Source organism: Mastigoproctus giganteus, chromosome 13, assembly GCF_048544385.1.
Source record: "Mastigoproctus giganteus isolate SK-2022 chromosome 13, ASM4854438v1, whole genome shotgun sequence".
NCBI classification, from domain to species: Eukaryota; Metazoa; Arthropoda; class Arachnida; order Uropygi; family Thelyphonidae; genus Mastigoproctus; species Mastigoproctus giganteus.
The window spans coordinates 8,119,991-8,143,526 of NC_143587.1; the positions used below are offsets into that span (position 1 = coordinate 8,119,991).

General features: G+C 37.8%; 1 protein-coding gene across 1 annotated transcript in view; it reads left to right on the forward strand.

The window, feature by feature from the left end:
* The window catches only part of Set2 (SET domain containing 2), a 434,699-nt gene that overhangs the window by 225,302 nt on the left and 185,861 nt on the right, over positions 1 to 23,536 (forward strand). Inside the window, exons 9-10 of the mRNA XM_090387799.1 lie at positions 5,847 to 5,978; positions 14,492 to 14,602. Coding sequence (XP_090243925.1) covers positions 5,847 to 5,978; positions 14,492 to 14,602 — 243 coding nt within the window. The remainder of the gene's footprint in view (positions 1 to 5,846; positions 5,979 to 14,491; positions 14,603 to 23,536) is intronic.

The following is a 23,536-nucleotide window of genomic DNA, read 5'->3' on the forward strand; positions in this document are numbered from 1 at the left end:
ACCCAGCAGTTCTTCTCTGGTTGCAGAATCATCGAAAACCATACGAATAAAAACGAGCAATTGACCTGTATCACTGACATTTGTAGATTCATCCATTTGTAAAGAAAGGACACAATTTGCAATATCAGCATGCAATTGTTCGCTCACATTTTTACTCATTTTTTCGATGCATCGCATCACAGTATTTCAAGATAATTGCAATCTTCAACGGCACTTTTAATTTCATTTTTGTTCTTAAAATTTTCAAAAAGAATCTGTTATTTGTAAAACCACATCTTTGATGAATTGGCCATCAGAAAATGGTTTGCATTTTTTTGCAAGAAGATGACTCACTTTAAATGATGCTACAGTTACTGCTTTAGATTGTAAATTAGGTGTCATGAAGAAATTTTGTTGCGTGAATAATCTGTATTTAAGTTTTTCTAATTTATTTTTTCTAAGGTCACTATTCGGCAGAAAATCTGATTGGTATTTACCATGGAGTGCGTTGAAGTGCCTATCTAAATTTCCTTTTTTGGGTATAGCCACAGAAGCATTGCAAATCAAAGAACAACATTTTTCTTTCACCATTACAAAAAAGTATTCTAGTTCCCACTCTTGATGAAAATGATACATTTTACTCTTTTTTGTAGTATTCATTTTAAATCAAAAGGTATTAAATTAACATATAAGTACTGTCCAGTTATTAAATCAGCAAAAGCAATGCTTACCGATTAAAACACTTTTAAGTTGCGTTAACCGGAAAAATATTCTGTCTGAACAGCTAACGTAGGATAGTTGATGAAGAGGATTCTTGAATGAGGAAGTTGTTTCCAAAATAACCGGACAAAGAGACCACTGTTTATTGCTCTGTTTGGTTATATCGTTATAAGAATCACCTTTGTGATATTTTTCTAAAGCTATTTCTGGAGGTCACTACCATAATAAAACAATAAAAACAATTTGCACTTTCCGGTTTATTGGGCCTTTCTGTTAGTGCAATCTAATTATAAACGTGTAGTAACTCAATCTTATTGCATTTGCAATAATACCGACAGCTGGAATTCTGTGGGATTTTATGTTATTATGGTGAAATGTGTTTCTTCTCCTTTAATGAAATCTTCAATCATGCAAAAAAATAAAATAAAATAAATAAATTAATAAATTTTCAAAATCTGCTCTTTATTTCTATTTTTGAAGCTTCGTAAAAAAAAAAAAAAAAAAAAAATTAACATGCAGGTAGCGAAACCCACTGCGCAATATAAAATTTTGGTAGTACACCTGACCGTGCAAATCGAGGGATGACTGTATATTTAAAATTCGTTGTGATCGACTCATTGGCCACCTTTGCCTTATATCAATGGTAGCTGACATAATCACTAAATAGTTATGTTATCACAGCTACATCAACAAGGAGTTCATGGAGGCCCTAGGAACTAATATTAGTACAAGGATGGTATAAGAAGATGCAAAGGCCAAAATATAAATTTTGCTCCCCCTTCGCCCACTGATTGGTTGCTGAATGGCCACTCATTATCTTTAACAACCACACCAAACTGCCTTTGGGCATCTATGAGCCCCTCCCCATGTCATTGTGGATTTGGCAGTGGTAGTTTTCCTACTGGGGAGATGCACCACAGAACATAGGAAAGCTGAAAGCTGTGCTATTGTCTCAAATCATGGTACATAGTTTTCCAGTCATAAATAAATTTCCTTTTATTCTTCGGACAGCCAAGGCCAGAACAGTTCACAAATTCATTACAATTGCATTCCTGTTGAATTTTTAAGGGCATAGTGTATAGTGTCGATTGTAATGCAGCTCTGGGGGGGGCTCTGGCCTCTTAGCTTTGGGGCCTGTTTGCACTCAAAAACCTTTAGTTTGCCATCCAACGCCACAAGGAGGCAAACTGGGCAGTAGGGAGTGTAAAGCATTGGTAGAGCAAATCTTGTGGTAGCCAAAGCTACAGGCAGGGAGAGCTTAGTAAAAAAAAAAAAAAATGAAAGGTTGAAGGTTGATGGTCAGAAGATAGGAAGTGGGAGGGGATTAAAGTGGCAGAGAGAAAGAGAGGAGGAAATAGTAAATGTGCCTGCCTGGTTGAAAGGGGGACAGAAGAGGGTCCCAGGAGTAGGATTTGACAGATGGAATTTTTAAGAGCAGTTGGATTTTAAGCATTACAGGTCACAGTGGTCCATGCAAACTCCTTACTTGTGTCTGGACCATTGGTTGTCATTCTTGGAACAAAGAATGCCACATAGAACATAGATGTTCTGCACAGTTCTGCTGTTCCTACATTAACAGCAATATTGAGAGGATTATTTCCTGTTTTAGCACATATGATATTATACAAGGTGTGATAAAAAAAAGTTCAGAGACAGAACTAATATTTGGGAGATGATGAAACATTGTCTATTAAGATTAATCTCCTGAGTAGTCTTGACAATATTTCCTGATAGTTCCTATGTTGCATTCTAAAAAGTTTCCTCAATTATTACAAATCTGTAACCCTTCAAGAGATATTAAGCTTAGGGAGGAAGCAATTTTGAAAATTAATTAATAAATTAACTTTTCAAAATATGTACACAAATCATTTAAGTAGTTAATTTTATTTTAGGGGAGAGATATACAGTACAGTACAGTTATGTTCCTGAGAAATGCCGCGAATACCAAAAACGCGAATACTGAGTTATAGCTCCCATAGTAATAAAGGGGTTCCGTTCCAAAGTATGAAATATATAAGAAAAACTAGTCTAAAATTTTGTCTATGTATGTATTATAGGTACCTTCATAATATGACTATGTACATAGACAGTACATGGTGAAATGCACGCATATGGCATCGAAATGAAAATAAGAAACAGTTTAATATTAAATATAATATTTATTAGAAATTTCAAACAAATCTTTCAAACTAGCGCCTTTGCTAGCTAAAAAACTTATCCCGCCAGTGCTATCACCAGTTTCGCTAAAGTGTTGATAAAGGAGTTTTGCCTTTTCACGAATAATGAGTGAACTTAACGGAATTTTATTTTGAGTTCGGTCTTCTATCCACTGATTTAAAGCTTTTCTGTTTTTTTCTAATTTAACATCACGAGTTACAGAGCAAATTTTTGAAGCAATTAGCGGGTTTTCACGGACACTATGGCGGATTTTTTCTTCTGATTTCTTGATTGATCGTACCGTTGACTCAATGATTTTATAATGTTTTGTCACTGAGAAGACACTTTCACCATTAGAAATTTTGTCTAATAACTCAATTTTATTCGCCAATGTCATCACCTTCTTTGATAATTTCGCATTCACATTTCCCTTGTTATTCGTAGCTATATTTTTGTACGGGTTACAAAGAACTTGTCCAAATAAAGTCACTTTCTTCCGTTAACACATTCGAAAAAGTCTGTTTTACACTGCAAAATGGTAGATTTATCAATTTTGTAAGCATATCAATTTATAAATTGATAAATTTATTCAAAGCATATAAATTAAAAACAAACGATGAAACCTTCCATAGCAAGCGCATGACACATACCGAACAAGGATTAGCGAGAAACATCCACGCTCGCGATTTTGTCACGCCCTCTCCCCCCACCCACTGAGCGCTGTTTTGATCGGGAAAGATAATTTTAGCCACGCCCATGTTTTTTTATGGCGGCGCTTTAAAATTCGCATTTTTTTTAGGTTTCATTTTATGTTAAACCAGCGACCACGAATACGCGAAACTGCGAATACAGATACCGCGAATAGCGGGGGTTTACTGTATGCAAATTCTTGTACATATAGTTAAAGGTTGCTTTGCTGATATATAAAAACTAAAATCAAAAAGAACTAAAACATTCACTGAAAGTATATGCATTTAATAAAAACTACCCAGCTCATCTGTCCATATCATCTAATAATTTATATAATCGTTCCTTACATTTATTCAAACTATTGATTTCCAGAAGTAGTTTCATTTAACAATCAGTTACTCCGGTTGGAAGCAAATTTTTGCACATCTCTCTTGCAGCCATCTGTTTTCAATTTATGTTCCCTTACATGTATTGTCTAAGGAAGAGTAAGGATTATATTAGCATTTAGTTTACTCAGTTTGTTTAAAGCCTTAATTTTACATCAGTTGGATAACCTTACAGGCCTAGTTTCCAAGCACTGCAATTTGCAGAACAAAGTCTTTCTTGATTAGAGTACCCCTCCAGGTCCTTGACTAACCCGCTTGCTGTTCTCTGCACCCATTCCAAGAGAATACTGCATTCTTAAAATGACACTTTCAAGCCTTTATGTAAGTACTCAAGGTGTAGCCTAACCATTATCCCATTGTCTTACACAATGGAATATTCAGCTTCTTTTTCCTGCCTACAAAATTCCCATATATTATTGACAAAACCTCCCATGAGCTGTCCTATTTGCAATGTTTGGGAAAGTTCATGTCACACTGTACGATTACCTTTAGATCGCCTTTGTTTTCTACAGCATTCAAAGTGGTGGGAGAACCAGACTCGTGGCTCTTGAGGTGAAATCTCTAACCTGCACAGTCATCTCTAACAGTTAGTCAATTCAAGAACTAAATTTCCCAAATCTGGGATAGTATCAGATAATGGATTGAAATACAGGAGGGGGGGACGGATATTCTACAGACCATTAGATTTTGAAGAGTATAAAGAGCCTTTATCTGTAGATGTGATGAAGGAGCAAGAGCAATTGACTTGTTTTGGGGATTTCAGTCTGCTTCACATTGATTAGTACAATTGGGAGGAAAGTTTTTTTTCCATGGGGACTGAAGTTTTATTAAATCAGTTAGATGATTATCTATATTAACATGTTAAATAAAGTATTCAGAGCAACAATATTCTGGACCTGTTTGTCACTTATTACCCAGATAGTATCATAAGGCTGACTGCAAAGGAACCTTGGTGTAAAATGATTATGCAGTGCTAAGATACACTGTAATGAATTAGATCATGGTAGGCGCCTCCGTAACCAGGTGGGCAGGAGCAACAGTGCGTAGCACATGCTTCTTGATTAGACCGGGGTTCGAGCCCGTGACCACCAAATACAGAGGATGTGGAAAGGTCAGGGAATGACCACCAGGAATGACCATCCCTGGAGCAATATGGCCTTAGTTGCTAATGCTCCTAAAAAAAAAAAAAAAAAACAAATAATAACAGATCACAGTAGTTAAAGTGGAAAAAATAAAGTGCAGCCATTATCAACCCACTGTAGATGGAAGCCTCCTCAACAATTCATGCTTGAGGAAAATGGACCATAATCTGCCATGCTGGGCCAGTGTTGGTTGGCAGATCGACCGTATTCAGCAGTCATGGGCTTGAACCCCAGTTTACTCAAAGAGCATGTACTACTGCACTCCCACTCCTGACCACTCGGCTACGGAGGCCTCAATTTTATAGTTAAGGTAAAATGACTGTGTAACTGTAAGCCCCAGCTGGGAGGGCAAATACAAGGAAATTATGGAATAACTAAATCTAGTTCAAACCAACTGTACACAAGTACGCATTTATGGTTTTCATTATGGAGAGCATATGTGTTGTTAAGAGAACATACAAGGGTGGTTTTGCAATTGAAGGTTTTTTTTTTTTTTTTTAAGATGGTATTTGCACTAAAATGATAAAATGTTGATAGCTAGGAGATTAGTGAACTGCATTTCCTAAAAATAATTGCCACCTTATTTTTATAAGAGCTGAAATATGCATATTGTGGTCATAGCTACTGATGTCCCAATAAACTCCCAGATAGCGACAGAACTCTTTGGTAGTGATAGAAATAAGTTATCAAAAGAGGATTATATTTAAAAATGTGCAGAATGATTTTCTTTTTAAAATATTAATTTAAATCCCTTTTGTGTACAATTTTATAGTTAGAAGAGGAAATCGAAAAGCTGGGAAGTAATAGTGGTCTTCGCAATAGAGAACACACACTGACACTTGCTCGATTAATGGTACGTGCTGAAGATATCCATATAAGGCGTCGCCTGTTGGACATAATTCAGGTAAGTTTTTTTCCTCCAGAATACTAATTATGATATATGGTAAAAACTGTAAGCAAATATGTTGCAGTAGTTCATAAATCAATTTGGGGGGAAGGGGACACCTTTTTTAGTTTGGTCTGACATATCCTCATGAATATGAGGAATTAACCAATGAATGCATATAGAGTAGAGTCCTGATTAACCAAGGTTCCATGTTATCCAAGGTGAATTGTCAAAAAGTTGTATATACTTTGTCATTGAAGACAAGAGTATGTAGTTCAGTACAGAGCAGGAACTCACACCAGTTGACTGTTGAGCCATGCGGATCTTTTACATTTGCTGATTTTTACTCTCTAATTTTAAAGATTTAATAAAAAAAGATTTAAATATTTTACTGTCTGATTTTCTAATTTATCTGCAAAAAATATCTAAATCTCCTAAACACTTCCACGTTCATTTCACAAATATACGTGGTCTCAGATCTAATCTAAATGATGTCCATTTCCACGTGCAGTTTGCCAAACACATTAGAATCCGAGTTATTGGTTGATTCAACCACTAGTCATATCAGTAGTCCGAATTATTCACTGTATCATTCCTATCACTTCAAATTGTGCATAATAATTGTGTGTAATTGTGCATATGTCCATTCTGATATTCCATGTCAGAGACTTAGTAATTAGATATCTCCTCTTTTCGATCTTTTCTGGCTTAAAATCTCTATACCACACACTGCCTAAATCATCTGTTACTGTACTAACTCCACTATCACTTGGAACAGTTTGATTTCCTCTCTTTGAAACGTAACTTTCTCCAGTCCAACTTTTCTAACAGTGGCGATTTTCGTGCTCACAACTCCACTTGGCCTCCATTTTCTAGTCACATATACCCAGCTGGTCGAATGCAAAGGCTTTTCCAATTGCTATTGACCTTGCAGAGATTGTTCATTTACCTACCAGAATACCAGACAATCCTAACTATGCAGCCAACACTCTTGATCTTTTTCTTGCAAATAACCTTTCACCTCAACTGTGTACTTCTGAGTACACAGTGAAGGTGAGTGGTCGTCTAGGCACCACAGATCAGAACTTGGTGATGGTCTCTTCTCCAGCAGAGCCTTTCTCTGATTGCCATTGTCAGCTCCATGTTGTTTAACATTACAAGAAAGGTAAATCGAGATGATCTGCGAAACTTCTTTTCTTTGGTCAGGTTACTGTTTCAAATCATTTCATGTCAGCGTTTGCCCAGATTGTTTCAGTGAAATTATTCTTGTAGGGATGAAATCCTTTATTCCACACTCTACCTACCTTAAAATCTCGTCTATTATCTAAACCTAGGCTTTCCAATATATGTGCTAAGGCTCTTCTAGAGAAAAATGTTGCATATCATAATTGGCTGGTATCCAAATCTACAGGTTCATTTCCTGCCTACACCAAAACCCGCAACAATTGTAAAACAGCTATTAATCAGTCCAGGTGGTAGGCAACATTCTGGTCTTGTCAAAGCTATTTGGCTCCAAATTTCGCCCATTTCTGTCAAAATCAGATGGTTCTATTGCCACTTCAGCCAGAGATAAAGTTGACTTCCTAGTATCCTGTTTTTCTTCCAACGCATGTACTTGATGATCTTGGTAAACCACCTCCAATCGTTCACAGAACACTCCATTCAATTTCTCCTGTGATCTTCTGTCAGAAGGAATTTGAACAATCTTGATTCCAAGAAAGCTCTGAGTCCTTATGGTATTTTTCCACTTTTCGAAACCTGTTTCTAAACTTACTCCTGTTCTGTGTTGCCTTTTTTCTCTTTCTTAAAGTAATGGAGAAATCACTTAACTGCTAACTCTTAAACTATCTAGAAACCTTCCATTTGAACAATGATTTCCAGTATGGATTCCGTAAGTGTGAATTCACTAGTGATATTCTAGCTTTTGTTACCCATCTATGCACAAATTCACTGGAAAAGTTTGGTGAAACTCAAACAGTTTCTCTCAATATTTCAAAGGCTTTTGATCATGTTTGGCATAGAGGTCATCTAAATAAGCTTCCATCTTATGGTTTACCAACTGTTTTTTGTAATTGAATATACTGCTTTCTCTCTCTTGCCCCTCACTGCAGGTAATGGTAGATGGCTCTCTGTCTTCTAACATCTCCACTAATGCTGGTGTCCTCCAAGGTTCGGTCCTTTTTCCCACTCTTTTCATCTTGTATATTAATGATTTTCTTCCATTGAATGAAAATCATATCCATAGTTTTTCTGATGACAGCACATTGAATTCCACTTTCAAGTTGAAGGTGCACAAATATCTTCAACTTCTCAAATATACACTTCCAGTTCCTTAAATGCTGATCACCAGGTAATTCTCCATTGCAGCAAAGATAACATAGTTCATTTCAATCCTTCTAAAACTCAGTCCTCCTGTCTTATATATCACAAAACAAATTCCACTGCTGCTGTGCTCATCTTTGATGACACTGATTTTTGGGCAAGATCATATATCTCTATTGGTGTTTACCCTAATTTTTAATGTATCTTGGCATAAGAACACTCCACATATTGCTTCCTGTGCATCTAGAAAACTCTCTTTTCTCTTTCACTCTCGGGTTTACTTTTCTTCCAAACAGCTGTTCACTCTGTACAAATCGCAAAACTGCCTACCATGGAATACTATTCCCAGATCTGTGGCATTGTCAAGGCCACATTATGTCAAGGATCTGGGTATATTCTTACCATGTGTATGCCACATCCAAAAATTTCATTACTTCATACAGCATGTCCCACCCACTCTTTCTTACTATTAAATAAACCATGAATAGTCAAAATAATAGAGCAAGCTTATCTTCGAAAAGATCTAAACCTCCCAAACACTTCCTAATTCATTTCACAAATATACGTGGTCGCAATTCTAATCTCAACGTTGTCCATTACCACTTGGAGTCTGCCAAACCCCATGTACATTTTCTAACAGAATCTCAGTTATCGGTTGATTCAACTACTGCTCATCTCAGTTGCCCAAATTGTTCGCTGTGTGATTCCTTTTGCATGAAAGGGCTTACTTGTGCATATGTCCGTTCCGATATTCCCTGTCAGAGATTTGGTAATTTGGAATCTCCTCTTTACGATCTTCTCTTTCTTAATATCTCTCTACCTCGTGTCAAATTCATCTATTGTCTCGACGTTCTCCGAACTCCACTAATCACTTGGAGCTCTTTGACTTCCGCTCTTTGCAACTTGACTTTCTCCAGTCCAACTTTCCCAACAGTGAGGTAATTTTCCTTGGTGATTTTAATTTTCACAACTCCATCTGGCTTCTGTTTTCTAGTCACACCAACCCAGCTGGTCGAGATGCTGAGGCTTTAGCAGTTACTAATGACCTTGCACAGCTTGTTCATTTACCTACATGAATACCGGACAATCCTAACCATTCAGCCAACATGCTTGATCTTTTTCTCACAAACAACCCTTCTAAGCACACAGTCGAAGTGAGAGGTCCTTTATTCACCTCAGATCACAACTTGGCGATTGTCTCTTCTCCAATGGAGCCTTTATCTCATGGCTATTCACAACCTCGTGTTGTTGTTTGGCATTACAAGACCTGCAAGATTTCTTTTCCTTGGTCGGATTACTGTTTCAAAGGTTCTGATGTCAACGTTTGTCAGATCGTGTCAGTGAAATTATTCTTGCAGGAATGGAATCCTTTATCCCACACTCCACTTTAAAATCTCGTCCTTTATCTAAACCTTGGTTTTTCAATAAATGTGCTAAGGCTGTTCAGGAGAAGAATGTTGCATATCGTAATTGGCTTGTTTCTAATTCTTCAGTTTCATTTTCTGCCTACACCAAAGTTCACAACAATTGTAAAGCAGTTATTAATCAGTCCAAACTAGATTTTGAACAGGCTAAGAGTAGAAAACTTGCTTCTTGCCCTAATAGTAGTTGAACATTCTGGTCTCTTTTTTGCAAAGCTACTGGCCGCAACTTTTGCCCATCTTTGCTTCCACCTCTGTCCAGACCAGACGGATCTGTTGTCACTTCAGCCAAGGATAAAGCTGATCTACTAGCATCCCATTTTTCTTCCAACTCATGTATTAATGATCTTGGTAAAACACCTCCCACCATTCCCAACACGCTCCATCCAATGCCTCCTGTGGTCTTCTGTCAAAAGGATGTCAGAAGGATTTTGACGAATCTTGTTGCTAAGAAAGCTCCAGGTCCCAATGGTATTTCTCCACTTGTTCTCAAAACCTGTGCTCCTGAACTTACTCTTATCCTTTGCCGCCTTTTTTTTTTTCACTTTCTTATTCCAAAGGTGTTTTTCCTTCTGCTTGGAAATTTGCTCATATCCAGCCAGTTCCTAAAAAGGGTGACAAATCCCTCCCATCCAATTATTGTTCCATTGTAATTACTTCTACTCTTTCTAAAGTAATGGAGAAATGCAATTAACCGCCAACTCACCTTCCGTCTGATCAACGATCGCCAGTATGGATTCCGTCAGCGTTGATCCACTGGTGATATTCTGGCTTATGTTATCCATTTGTGGACTAATTCAATGGATAAGTTCAGTGAAACACAAGCAGTTGCTCTTGACATCTCTAAGGCTGTCGATCGAATTGGGCTAAAGAACTTGTAACCAAACAAGCTTCCATCTTATGGTTTGCCAACTATTTTTTGTAATTGGTTATCCTGTTTTCTCTATGATCGCTCACTGAGGGTGATGGTAGATGGCTCTCTGTCTTCTAACTTCTCCAATAATGCTGGTTCCCACAAGGTTCAGTTCTTCTCCTGCCCCACACTCTTTTCCTCCTGTATATTAATGACCTTCCAGTGACTGGAAATCCTATTCATAGTTTTGCTGATGATAGCACATTGCATTCCACTTTCCATTTTGAGAAACCTTGCCCTGCTCAATGAGCTTCAATTTCTCGAAAATCTGCTACCAGTTCCTTAAATGCCGATCTCCAGTGGGGCAAAGACAACTTAGTTGATTTCAGTCCTTCTAAAACTCAATCTTGTCTTATATCTCACAAAAAAGGATTCTTCAACTCCTGTGCTTATCTTGGTGACACTTCGATTTCTAGGCAAAATGATATATCTCTTTTGGGAATTACCCTGACTTCTAATCTCTCTTGGCACAAGCACATTACAAATATTGCTTCCTCTGCATCTAAAAACTTGGTTTTCTCTTTCGCTCTCGCCATTACTTTTCTTCCAAACAGCTGTTCACTCTGTATAAATCGCAAATCTGCCCTACCATGGAATATTGTTTCCACATCTGGGGTGGTGCCCCAAAACCTCTCTCAGGCTTCTTGATTCCTTTCAGAAGGAGGGCAGTTAGGTTAATTAATGATGCATCTCTAACAGAGTCTCTTCACTCGCTGTCTCATAGACGTACTGTTTTTTCTGCTGCATGCCTCTACTACAGATATTTCCATGGGCACTGTTCTTCTGAATTGTCTTCTATAATTCCCACTCTCTCTTTCAAAACAGTCTGAACACGTTCCGCCACCAGCCAACATCCCTTTACTGTCCAACTTCAAACTCACAGAACCAACTTTTCATCTTCCTCATTTATTCATTTAACTGCCATTTTCTGGAACAACCTTCCTTCATACGCATTTCCTGAAAATTACAATCTACAGAAGTTCAAGTCCAATGTCAACAAATATCTTCTTTCGTCTTCTCATCCTCCAACCCAAGCACGGTACTAAGTACTATAGGTTCTAATATCTCTCGTGTTTGGGGTTTACATTAAAAAAAAAAAAAAAAAAAATCTAAATGGGATGCATTCAAAGAATTAACCTTGGAAGCTATTACACTTTTCATAGCAACTCAGAAATATTGTCCAACGTTTAGGCCTAAATGGATGTCAGATGAACTAATGAGACGTGTCAGAGAAGAAAAATGCATGGATACATAAATTAACAGGTGACACGGAAGCCTGTGGTAGATATAAGCTGGTCTGTAATCAAGTCAAAGGATGTCAGGCAAAGGCAGATTACGAGAAATCTTTAGCAAAGGATGCAAAAAAAACAGCAAAGAGTTCTTTACTTATGTAAACCCTAGAAGGAAGGTGATTAATCAGATTAGTCTACTTGAAATCAATGGTTTAAATGTTGATGATCCTGCTCAGGGAGCTAGCAAACTGAATGAGTATTTTGCATCTACATTTACACATGAGTTATTCAGGGAGGGGAATGCGCCAGAAGTTTATTAAACTCTGGCATTGATCTAAACAATTTTGTTTAGATCAATGCCAGAAATAGTTGAACATAAGCATAAGAAAGGCACATGGGGTGAATGGTATCTATCTAGTGATATTAAAAAAGGCAGCAAAAGAAGTAAGCAAATCCTTAGCCATAATTATGAGAGCTTTCTTGGACTCATTGGAGATACCCATGGACTGGAGATTATTATTAGCAGTGTGGTGCAAGGAAACCTGAGGCGTATGTTGCACCAACCAAAAAAAAAATTTCTGAATTAACTAGAGAGAGAGAGAGAGAGAGAGAGAGAGAGAGAGAGAGAGAGAGAGAGAGAGAGAGAGAGAGAGAGAGAGAAAGAAAGAAGTAGAAGCAGAATCACCAAGAAAGAGAAGAGTGATGGTATCCAGCTCAATACCAGGGTGTGCCAAGCCCATAAACAATTTTAATCCCACTGTTTCACCAGATGTGAGCCCCTGGGTTGAAAAAGGCAAAATGCAAAATTTGACCATTAGGAGTCACTCGGTTACATACAAATAAACCTACAATTTATTTAATTCTAATTGCAGTCATAGACTACCCTCTCTAGAACCCGATTTAGCACCACTAGACTTTTTTTTTTTTTTTTGAAGTGCAAATGTGACTCAATTTACAAAGGAGGACCAAAGGGTGATAAAAGTAATTGCAGACTTGTTTAACTTCTGTTCCGAGGAAATTAATCAAAGCACTGGTTAGAGAAGCACTACAGGATCATCTAGACAAGACTTCAGTTATAGTTCGGACATAGCATGGGTTTATTAAGGGGAAGTTGTGTGTGACTAATTTGTTTGGATACTATGATGTGGTCACAAAGTAACTGGATGAAAAAAAATAATTTTGATATCATATTCAGTACTTGGATCTTATGAATGTTTTTGATACTGTTGCACATGGAAGACTGCTGTACAAGTTGTTGTTGTTGTTTTGGTTTTTAGGAGCATTAGCAACTAAGGCCATATTGCTCTGGGAATATGCAGTGATCATTCCCTGACCTTTCCGCATCCTCCGAATTTGGTGGTGATGGGCTCGAACCCCCGTCTAATCAAGAAGCGTGTGCTACGCACTGTTGCTCCTTCCCACCTGGCTACGGAGGCGCCCTGCTGTACAAGTTCAGGCAGTGTGGCATCAAGGGCAAGTTACTGCTATGGATAAAAGGATGGTTGAGTGGGAGAAGACAGAGAGCGGTAATCAATGAACACTGCTCTTTGTAAACTGGGGTACTCCATTAATGTTAATAGTGGAGTACTCCAGGGTTCAGTGTTGTGTCCCTTGTTTTCTGTATTTATTAATGATATTCGTGAAGGTATATCAGGCTTAATGTCTCAGTTTGCAGCCGATACAAAGGTTGGCAGTGTTGTTAATGACACTAATGACAGTACGCTACTGCAACAGGATCTAGAAAAGTTGAACAGATGGGCTGAGTGGTGGCAACTGAAGTTTAACATTAACAAATGAAAAGTACTGCATATGGGTAGTGGTAGCCCCGGAGTAACATATCAACTGTGTGGTACTCAGAGTGGTAGAGAATGAAAAGGACCTGGGTCAGATATGAAGTTTTCTGAGCAGTGCAGATGATCTGCAAGATTAGCTCATGGTGTCTGTCTATGATATACAGGAATTTTTCTAGCAGGGATAAGGAGGAGATCATCCCCTTGTATAAGCCAATGGTCAGACCACATCTTGAGTACTGTATACAGGTCTGGAGACCTCATTTTAGAAAGGATGTGGAGTTGCTACGAGTACAGAGAATGGTAACAAGACTTGGGGTGAAAAACTGGTACACTTGCAACAAAAGGCTTGAGTTATGAAAATTACAGTGTCTAGAGACTAGGCACTTGTATAACGCCCAGAATGGTTTGAGCAAGCTCAATGCTAATGGGATTCTTCTCCTTGCCCAAATTAATCACCTGAAGGGGCAGAAATTCAAATTGAGGAAAGACAGTTGGAGAATAGATGTGTGGAAATTTGCCTTTAACCAGCAGGTGGTTGACTACTGGAACAAACTTCCATCTGTCATAGAAATTGATAGCTTAAATAAATTCAAGGCAGAACTAGACAAACATTTAGAGCAAATGAATAGGTGAAATGGAAAGTTCCCCCCCCCCCCCCCTTGGCTGATGCTGAATAAACTTGCTTACTTGCATTATATGCCACTACTAATGCTAATGCTAGAACAGGAATAATACTTTAAATGCTTCAGGCTGTTTCCTGTATTTAATGCAAGCATTTTGTTGTTTAGGTATTATTAAATCATTGATATTGTTCAACTTCAATAATATATATGTTTTTTATTTTGTACAGAATACAACTGAACAGGCATGTCTCAGGCTTTTCTTGGATTACCATGGGCTCTCCTTATTATGGAGTTGGATGGCAGATATTGGTGACAAGGCTGTACAGTTGAAAGCACAGGTACTGCCTGAAATCAGTTTGATTTGTTCTCTTTTTTTTTTATTGATTTTTTTCCCTTTTACTCATTAATAAAAGTGAAATTAAATAACTAGTTGCCTTGTTACCAGTTACTAATTGATTAACTAATCATATATATTAAAGTAATTGTTTTCACTTCACCATATCAGAAAATCACTGTAATATTCACTTAATATTTTTTAATACATTACTTATTTCCTCCTGGTTTCTAATAACAATTGAAAGATAACACTTATTTTGTGTTTCTATGATTAATATAATAGGCAAATAGTATAAATATATTATTAATAATAATATAAAAATAAAATATATTATTATTATTATTATATATTAAGTAAACTTATAACAAAAAGTGAAGCTCGTCGAGAAGCCACTTTTTATGCACAAACGAAGAGCATTTCCTTTCTGCTGTCTTATCATATTGTCCGTTCATTCCTCCAATCAGCACATGTAACAGACAATATCCAGTATATAGTGTAAAAATTAACACTTTTTCAATTCTTAATGTACAGGGAGTCATTAAGCATTCAATTCTGGGAGGTCCCCAGAATTGAATGCTTAATGGATCAGCAATTTATGATAAGGTATGCCAAAGTTATATTTAGGTTCCTAAATTTTTCATTTTTAAAGTCTAGTACAGTGCCAAAATCAAAAGCTTATAATGATTATAGCATTTATGAATACTATATCAAAATATATTCATAGCTGCATTAGATATTTTATAAAAGGAATATCATACTGCAATGTAGTGTGTTTTCACAAGCATTGTGTACTACCATTGTTTTGTAAGAAGAAGAAAAAGAACTCTTTATTGTATACACAAGGCACATCGCCGTACTCAACACCCTTCACAGCTACAAGCCAGGGTTTTCGCGAAAGGATAACACAACATAATGAATAAGGTTGAGAAAAAATTAGTATTATTACTCATTAGACAATTGTATAATTGAAGATTTGAACACAAACATTAATGAATTTATATAGGAAAATATGTTCACGTTTGGAAGTAGAATTATTGACCAGGGAGAAGAATTTTTATAGTGCAAGATAGTCATCTGGGTAGGTGTAGAAAGGTTGGAACACTGGATTGATGGATCCATGGTGGTGATGAAGTCCTTGTGATCAGGTTCTAATACCCTATGACGTGGGTCTGAGAAGGCGGTTGATGGAGTAAGGGTTTCCTATATTTTTTATTGACTGTGAACTTGCAGAGATCATCCAGGGAGTTTATATACCGCAGCATATGTGTGGGTAAGAAACAGTAATCTGATGTGCATATTTTTGAGAACAGAATACCAGACTGAATTCAAATGTTGACATCAATTTCAATTTTATATAGATATTTGAAAATGGCTTTGGTGGAAATTCTCTTTTTCACCTCTGGTATCAGTCATTTAATTTACAAATATATCTGGAGTGTATCTTTACCTTTTGAAATTAAGGAATTTGAAATTTCCTTCAGCCTTTTCTGTTAGCAAAATCATCAGTGTCATTGAAATTTGTATTGCACGTTAGTATTGGAATAAGCAGTGTGTAAATAACTTTGATACAGTGACTTCCTAATTTAATTTATGTGAGTGTTATGTTGCAGAACATCTTGTGCAATTTAAATTTACGCGTAATGTAAACAATTGCCAAAAAATGTGGTGCCTCTGTAGCCAGGTGGGAAGGAGCAGCAGTGCATAGCCTATGTTTCTGATTAGACCGGGGTCCAAGCCCATCACCACCAAATACGGAGGATGCGGAAAGGTCAGGGAATGACCACTGCATATTCCCAGAGCAATATGGCCTTTGTTCCTAATACTCCTAAAAACCAAATAACAACATCCAAAAAATGTGATAACAGGCCTATGAGAGTAACTTTTGCATCTAGCTAAGTTATCCCTACCAGTCATCATCATCAGCCATTTTAAATCCACTGCAGGATGAAGGCCTCTCCAGCAACTTTCCAGTTCCTTCTGTTTTGAGCACTGGCCATCCATTTACTACCACACACTCATGAATTTCATCTATCCATCTCCGCCTTTGTCTTCCAGTTTTTCTTCTAGCTCCTTGGGTACCATTCTGTTATATTCTTAGTCCATCTGTCATCATGTCTTCGAGCTATGTGTCCTGCCCAAGACCATTTTAGTTCTTTAGTTTTAATAACAATGTCCTTTACTTGAGTTTGCTGCCTAATCCATATGTTTCACTTCTTATCTAACAGTCTGATTCCCAATATAATTCGTTCCATTCTTCGCTGTGTAGTTTTCGGTTTCTCTTCCATTCTTTTGGTGAGTGCCCAAGTTTCACTTCCATAAGTCATGGTGGGGAGTATACATTAGTTCATTATTTTACGTTTCAGATAAACTGGGATATTGCTCTTCAGTATGACTATATTTCCTAAATGCTATCCATCCAAAATTTATTCTTCTCTTGACTTCCAGCCATTTATCATTATTACAGCTAATAACTTGTCCTAGATAAGTATATGACTCCACCTTTTCAATTACTGCTCCTTCAATCATTATTTCTCTTTCTGTGGCATACTTGTTCATTACTTTTGTTTTAGCCATATTCATCTTTAGTCCAAAATCCTTACTAACTGTGCATAACTGATTAAGATTTTCCTCTAATTCTTTGGGATCATGGCTTATGACCACAATGTCATCTGTAAATGGTTTAGGTACTCTCCATTCACATTGACTCCTTTCTCCGACCAGTCTAATCTTCTGAAAGCTTCCTCAAGGGCAGCAGTAAACAGCTTCGGAAATATTGTGTCTCCTTGTCGAACTCCTTTCTCAATTTTAAATTTCCTGCTGGCTTTGTCTAGCCTAATAAAGGAGGTAGCGTTCTCATATATTTTCTTCAAAATCATAATATATGGGGTATCTTTGCCTTGTCTTTCCAGCACCCGAAACATTGCCTTATGCTGTATGGAGTCAAATGCCTTTTCATAATCCACAAATGCCAGGCATAATGGTGTTTTATATTCATTTGCTTTTTCCATTAGCTGTGATATTACGTGAAGGTGATCCCTAGTTGAGAATCCTGTCCTAAAGCCAGCTTGCTCTTTCGGTTGATTCTCATCAAGTATTCTTTCTAATCTGTTAGTAATGACCCTTGTGAACAACTTGTAGATGTGGGATAACAAGCTAATTGGTCTATAATTTCCAATTTCTGATTTATCTCCTTTCTTATGCAGCAAAACTATGATTGCATTATTCCACTGCTTAGGCGTCACATCTTTTCGAATGCACTTTGTGAAAAGCCTTGCCAGTTTTTGTGTTATGTCTCTTCCTCCCAATTTTAACAACTCTATAGTAACTTCATCTCCCCCCGTCGCTTTCTGATTCTTCATTTTCTTCAATGCATGTTCTACCTCATCAGAATATCGGGTATGTCATATGTTTTGCTACTTTGCAATCTATCTTCCCCACTGCTGGCATCATTCCCTCGCTCCTTGTATAATTCTCTATAGTCTTCTGCTATTTGAATTATGCCTTCTCTGTTGTTTATAAGTACACCATCGCTATTCTTCAGTTTCAGTATCATTTGTCTTTCTGTATTACTGCTCATGGCTGCTGATTTAAATCCATTGTTTTCCTTAATGCTTGTTCTACTTTTCTTGTGTTAAGTCTTCTTATGTCCTCTCTGAGTCTCTTTCTAATGCTTTGCATAACTCAGTATACTCAATTTTCTCCCTGTCAGTGTTTTTCTTGCTGTTCATTTGTCGTCTTCGATTCATCATGACAAGTGTTTCCTGACTAATTTTTTCTTCTTTGGATTTCTTTTTGCCTATAGGTTTCTTGGGCTTTATCACTTCCAGAAAGTTGTAATATTGCTCGTCGATATCTTGGTCCTGAGCAGTCTGCAGAAGCTCAAACGTTTTCTTAAATTCAGTACATACTGCTTTTTCTCCTCTTCTGTTATCTCAAAGACCTTTGTATTATTTACTCAAGTCAGTTTTTTTCCTTTCCTACATCTACATCAAGTGTACACTGTGATCACTTCCAACATTTACCTTATTCAGGACGGTAACATCATTCACAGTATATCTTCTGTTAGTGAGGATGAAGTCTATTTCCTTAGTTGTTAATCCATTTGGACTCTTCCATGTCCAATTTCTGTTCACCCTTTTCTTGAAAAAAGTGTTCATTACTGACAGTCCTTGAGATTCTGCAAATTCCAAAAGTCTTTCACCTCTTTCATTTCTTTCACCAATTCCAAAATTTCCTATAGTTCCTCTTTCTGCACTGTTTTGTCTTTTTCCAACCTTAGCATTGAAGTCCCCCATAATATAGTGTAGTGGGTTTTCTGCTCATCTAGAAGACTCTCAATTTCGGTGTACATTTCTTCAACCTCTTCATCATCATGGCTCGATGTTGGTGCATAAATCAATATAAGCTTTTTAGGTTGTACCTCTTAGAAATTTTGAGTATTAGTCTTGACACCCTTGGTGATGTACTTTTGAATTCCAAAATGTTGTTTTTAAAGATTTAAAGAATCTGCAGATAAATGAACCACTAGGTGGCAGTGATCACAGTGTGTTGAAGTGGGATTTACTCAAGGAGGTAACTACCATCAGAGGTAAAGGGAAGGGTTTTCGTAAAGGCGACTATGATGGTCTGAGACAGTATTTAAATTCTATACAGTGGGACCAACTGATGATGTTACCAACAGCAAACTCAAAATGGGAAGCATTCAAGGAACTAATCTTGGAGGCTACCAGGCTTTACATACCAACTAAGAAATATTGTTCAAGGTTTAGGCTTAAATGGTTGTCAGATGAACTAATGAGACATGTGGCAGAGAAGAAAAATGCATGGGATACATACAAATTAATGGGTGACATGGAAGCCTATGATAGATATAAGTTGGTCTGTAACCAAGTCACAAAGGAGATTAGGCAGGCAAAGGATGCAAAGGAAAACAGAAAAGAGTTCTTTACCTATTTAAACTCAAGAAGGAAAGGGATGAATCAGATTGGTCCACTGGATATCGATGGTTCAACAGTTGAGGATCCTGCTCAGATGGCTAACAATCTAAACGAGTATTTTGCATCTACATTCACGCATGAGGAGTTATTCAGGAAGGAGAATGATGTAGGTAAAGTAAACATTGGCAGTGAGCTGGATGATTTTGTAATAACTGAGAGGAAAGTGGAGGAGAGATTGTTGAGGATAAACATAAAAAAGGCACCTGGGGTGGATGGGATCTATCCAGTTATATTAAAGGAGGCAGCAAAGGAGGTAAGCAAACCCCTAGCCATAATTATGAGAGCTTCTTTGGACTCAGGGGAGGCCATGGACTGGAGATGTGCAAATGTAACCCCAATTCACAAAGGAGGATCAAAGGCTGACACAAGTAATTATAGACCTGTTAGTTTAACTTCTGTTCCAGGTAAATTAATGGAGGCACTGGTTAAAGAAGCACTGCAGGATCATCTAGACAAGAATTCAGTTATAGCTCAGACGCAGCATGGTTTTGTTAAGGGCAGATCTTGCCTGACCAATTTGATTGGATACTATTATGTAGTCACAAAAGAACTGGATGCAGGGAATAACTTTGATATTATATATTTGGATCTTAGAAAGGCTTTTGATACTGTTGCACATGGAAGACTGCTGCACAAATTGGAGCAGTGTGGCATTGGAGGCAAATTGCTGCTATGGATAAGGGGATGGTTGAGTGGCAGACGACAGAGAGTGGTAATCAATGGACACTGCTCAACGTGGACTAATGTTAATAGTGGAGTTCCTCAGGGTTCAGTGTTGGGTCCGTTGTTGTTTACGGTGTTTATGAATGATATGGGTGATGGGATATCAAGTTTTAATGTCCAAGTTTGCAGATGATACAAAGGTTGGCAGGGTTGTTAAGGACACCACTGACGCTATGCTGCTGCAACAGGATCTGGAAAGGTTGAACAGATGGGCTGAGAGGTGGCAAATGAAGTTTAACATTGACAAATGTATAAGTACTACATATGGGAAACAGTAACCCCAGAGCAACGTATCAACTCTGCGGTACTACACTCACAGTGGTGGAGAATGAAAAGGACCTGGGGGTAATTGTGCAGGTAGATATGAAGTTCTCTGAGCAGTGCAGACGAGCTGCAAGAGTAGCTCATGGTGTCTTGTCAATGATATACAGGAATTTTTCTAGCAGGGATAAGGTGGTGATTACTCCCTTGTATAAGGCAATGGTTAGGCCACATCTTGAGTACTGTATACAGGTCTGGAGGCCTCATTTCAAGAAGGATGTAGAGCTGCTGGAACGGGTACAGAGAAGGGCAACAAGATTAGTGAATGGAACAAAGGGTTGCTCTTACGAAGAAAGGCTTAAGTTTTGCAAATTACAAAGTCTGGAGACTAGGCACCGGCGAGGTGATCTGATAGAGGTGTATAAGGCTTTGAATGGTTTGAGCATGCTCAATGCCAATGGGATTCTTCATCTTGCTCAGAATAATCAGCTCAGAGGGCATAAATTCAAATTGAGGAAGGATGGATGTCGGATAGATGTGCGAAAATTTGCCTTTGGCCAGCGGGTGGTTGGTTGGTGGAACCGACTTCCATCCCTTGTTGTTGAAGTTGATAGCCTAAACAAATTTAAGGCTCAACTGGACAGGTATTTCGAGCGAACGGAGGGGTGAAATGGGAGTGGTGTGTTTTTTTTTTTTTTTTTTTTGGCTGATACTGAATAAGCTTGCTTTCTTGCATCATATGCCTCTACTAATGCTAATATCTTTATGGACCAGAAACTCAACTCCACCTTCACTCCTTTCACTGTTTCCATTGGTGTACAACAGATTTCCACTCGATAAACTTATAAGTGATTCATTTCTTCTTGTTGTTTCAGCCAAACCGATGATATTCCAATTTACATTTTCTAACTCCTTTTCCAGCTCTAATATCCTGTCTTCACCGATGAGTGATCTTACATTATAACAGGCCAAGTTCAGTTTCCGTGCATGGCAGCCTGGTCATACCCAGAGATTCTTAGCACCCTCTGCTTCCACCCTGATCCTCTCGCTGCCGTAAGAGGGGGAGTGAAAGCTGCTGGGAACTGAGGGCAATTTTTTTTGTCGTGCTGTCATATGCTGGAGGGTTTGGTCTTTTCTTCCTCACGCTGACCAGGCGTCTTGAAGAGAACCACTCTACCCGTTCTTTGCCACCTAAGTGACGTAACCGGGGGTTACCACCGAGAAGGTGTGCATGAGTGGATTTTAGGGAGGCAGGCCAACCGGACTTCTCCTAAATGTTCTGTATTAGAGAGAGATATTGGATCCATCAGTGTTTTAGGCTGAGTGTCTGATACCAGTACGTGTCATTATTTTTTTTTTTTTTTTTTTTTTGGTTGGAAGATTGGGCACTCTAAAGAAAATGATGAGCAACTAAAGAGATTCTTTCATATTTATGGATTTACTTTTTCTTTCTTTTTTTTTTTTTTTTTTTTTTTTTTCACATTAAGTAAAAGTATGTTCCCTCTGACCAACATAATACAGTACAACACAAACAGCAGTCTAGAAAAAAAAAGTATGTTCACTCTAACCAATGTATACAATACAACACAAACAACAATTGACAGAGAAGGAGGGAGAGATTGTGTTGTTGGGGTTGAGGGTGGCCTTAGGCAGATTAATGAGAGGGATTGTCATGATCAGATTCTGTTCCCTCATATTTGGACCCAATGGGTTGGGGGGGGGGAGTGTTACACTAACCTGGGAGGTAGAGGGTTCACTTGACTGCTCCCTTGAGTGCTTGAAAAAGGAATCCAGAGTTAGTTGCTTTGCACGTTGTCTTTTCTCATCCAAAAACTGATAGTAGCAACCAATTTCTAGCGTATCTTTGTTACACTTTAGATCTTCGTTGAAGATTTAGGTCTTCATCAGCTAACAGATTTAGGTCTTCATCTATAGGATTTAATGCTTTCGATATTCCTTTCACTGTGTGGCTCCATTCTTCTTTAACCTCTGGGCTTTCGCTCACTGCTGCCTCTTCCTCTTGAATGCTATGCTGCTCTAACAGATCTTCATTTGACAATTTTCGATGATGCAAGTCAATTAAATTATCAATATCAGTTGCCCCCACTTCAGTGAACGCTGTCTTTTGGCGAGTTTCATGCATTTGTCTTTAGTTTGTGCATAATCAGCATCGGTATCAGAGCCTTTGAAGGAGTTACCAAGATCTGGACATAACTCATGCCATGAACTTTGAATACAGATATGTGGAACTTCATACCCTACAGCATCAGTGAATTTTTTAAAGCATATTTTAGAGCATCTTTTGAAGCTTTTTAAAGCATCTTTTAGTTGCCAAGATCTAGACATAATTAATGCCATGAACTTTGAATACAAATATGGGGAACTTCACACCCTGCAGCATCAATGTATTTTAAAGCATATTTTAATTAAAGGCTTGCCAATATTGCTACTCACTCATCTGTGTGTGGCCAGTCTTGTCAATTAGATCAGCTGGAATAAATAAGTAAATTAGATCAGCTTGCCATTACTTTCACTAGAATCGCAAGGATGCTTACTAGACATAAGGGTAATAATAAAAACAAAGTAAGTAAAAATAAGCCCAAAAGAAAAAAAAACAATTATGGACTTCCAATAGACGACCAATTGACAATCTTCGGCAAAACAAAATGAGAAAATGGTGGGTTTTCCCACTGGCCTCTCGTGGCGCTTTCCATAAATATGGTTGCCATACATTATTTTAAATTCGCATAACTTAAGAAGTCACTGTATATGAATGTGGGAAACCATCAGTGGCGCCTGACCCTAAATGCTTTCAAATTTCTTTAAAAGCAGAAAAAAATTGATTTAACAGGCATTTTAATATGTTTGATAAAATGTAGTCCCGCTAGGGCCCACGAAAGCCAAAAGATGGCCCTGCTTAGTAAAGAGCACTTCACTGGCAAAGTTCCTATATA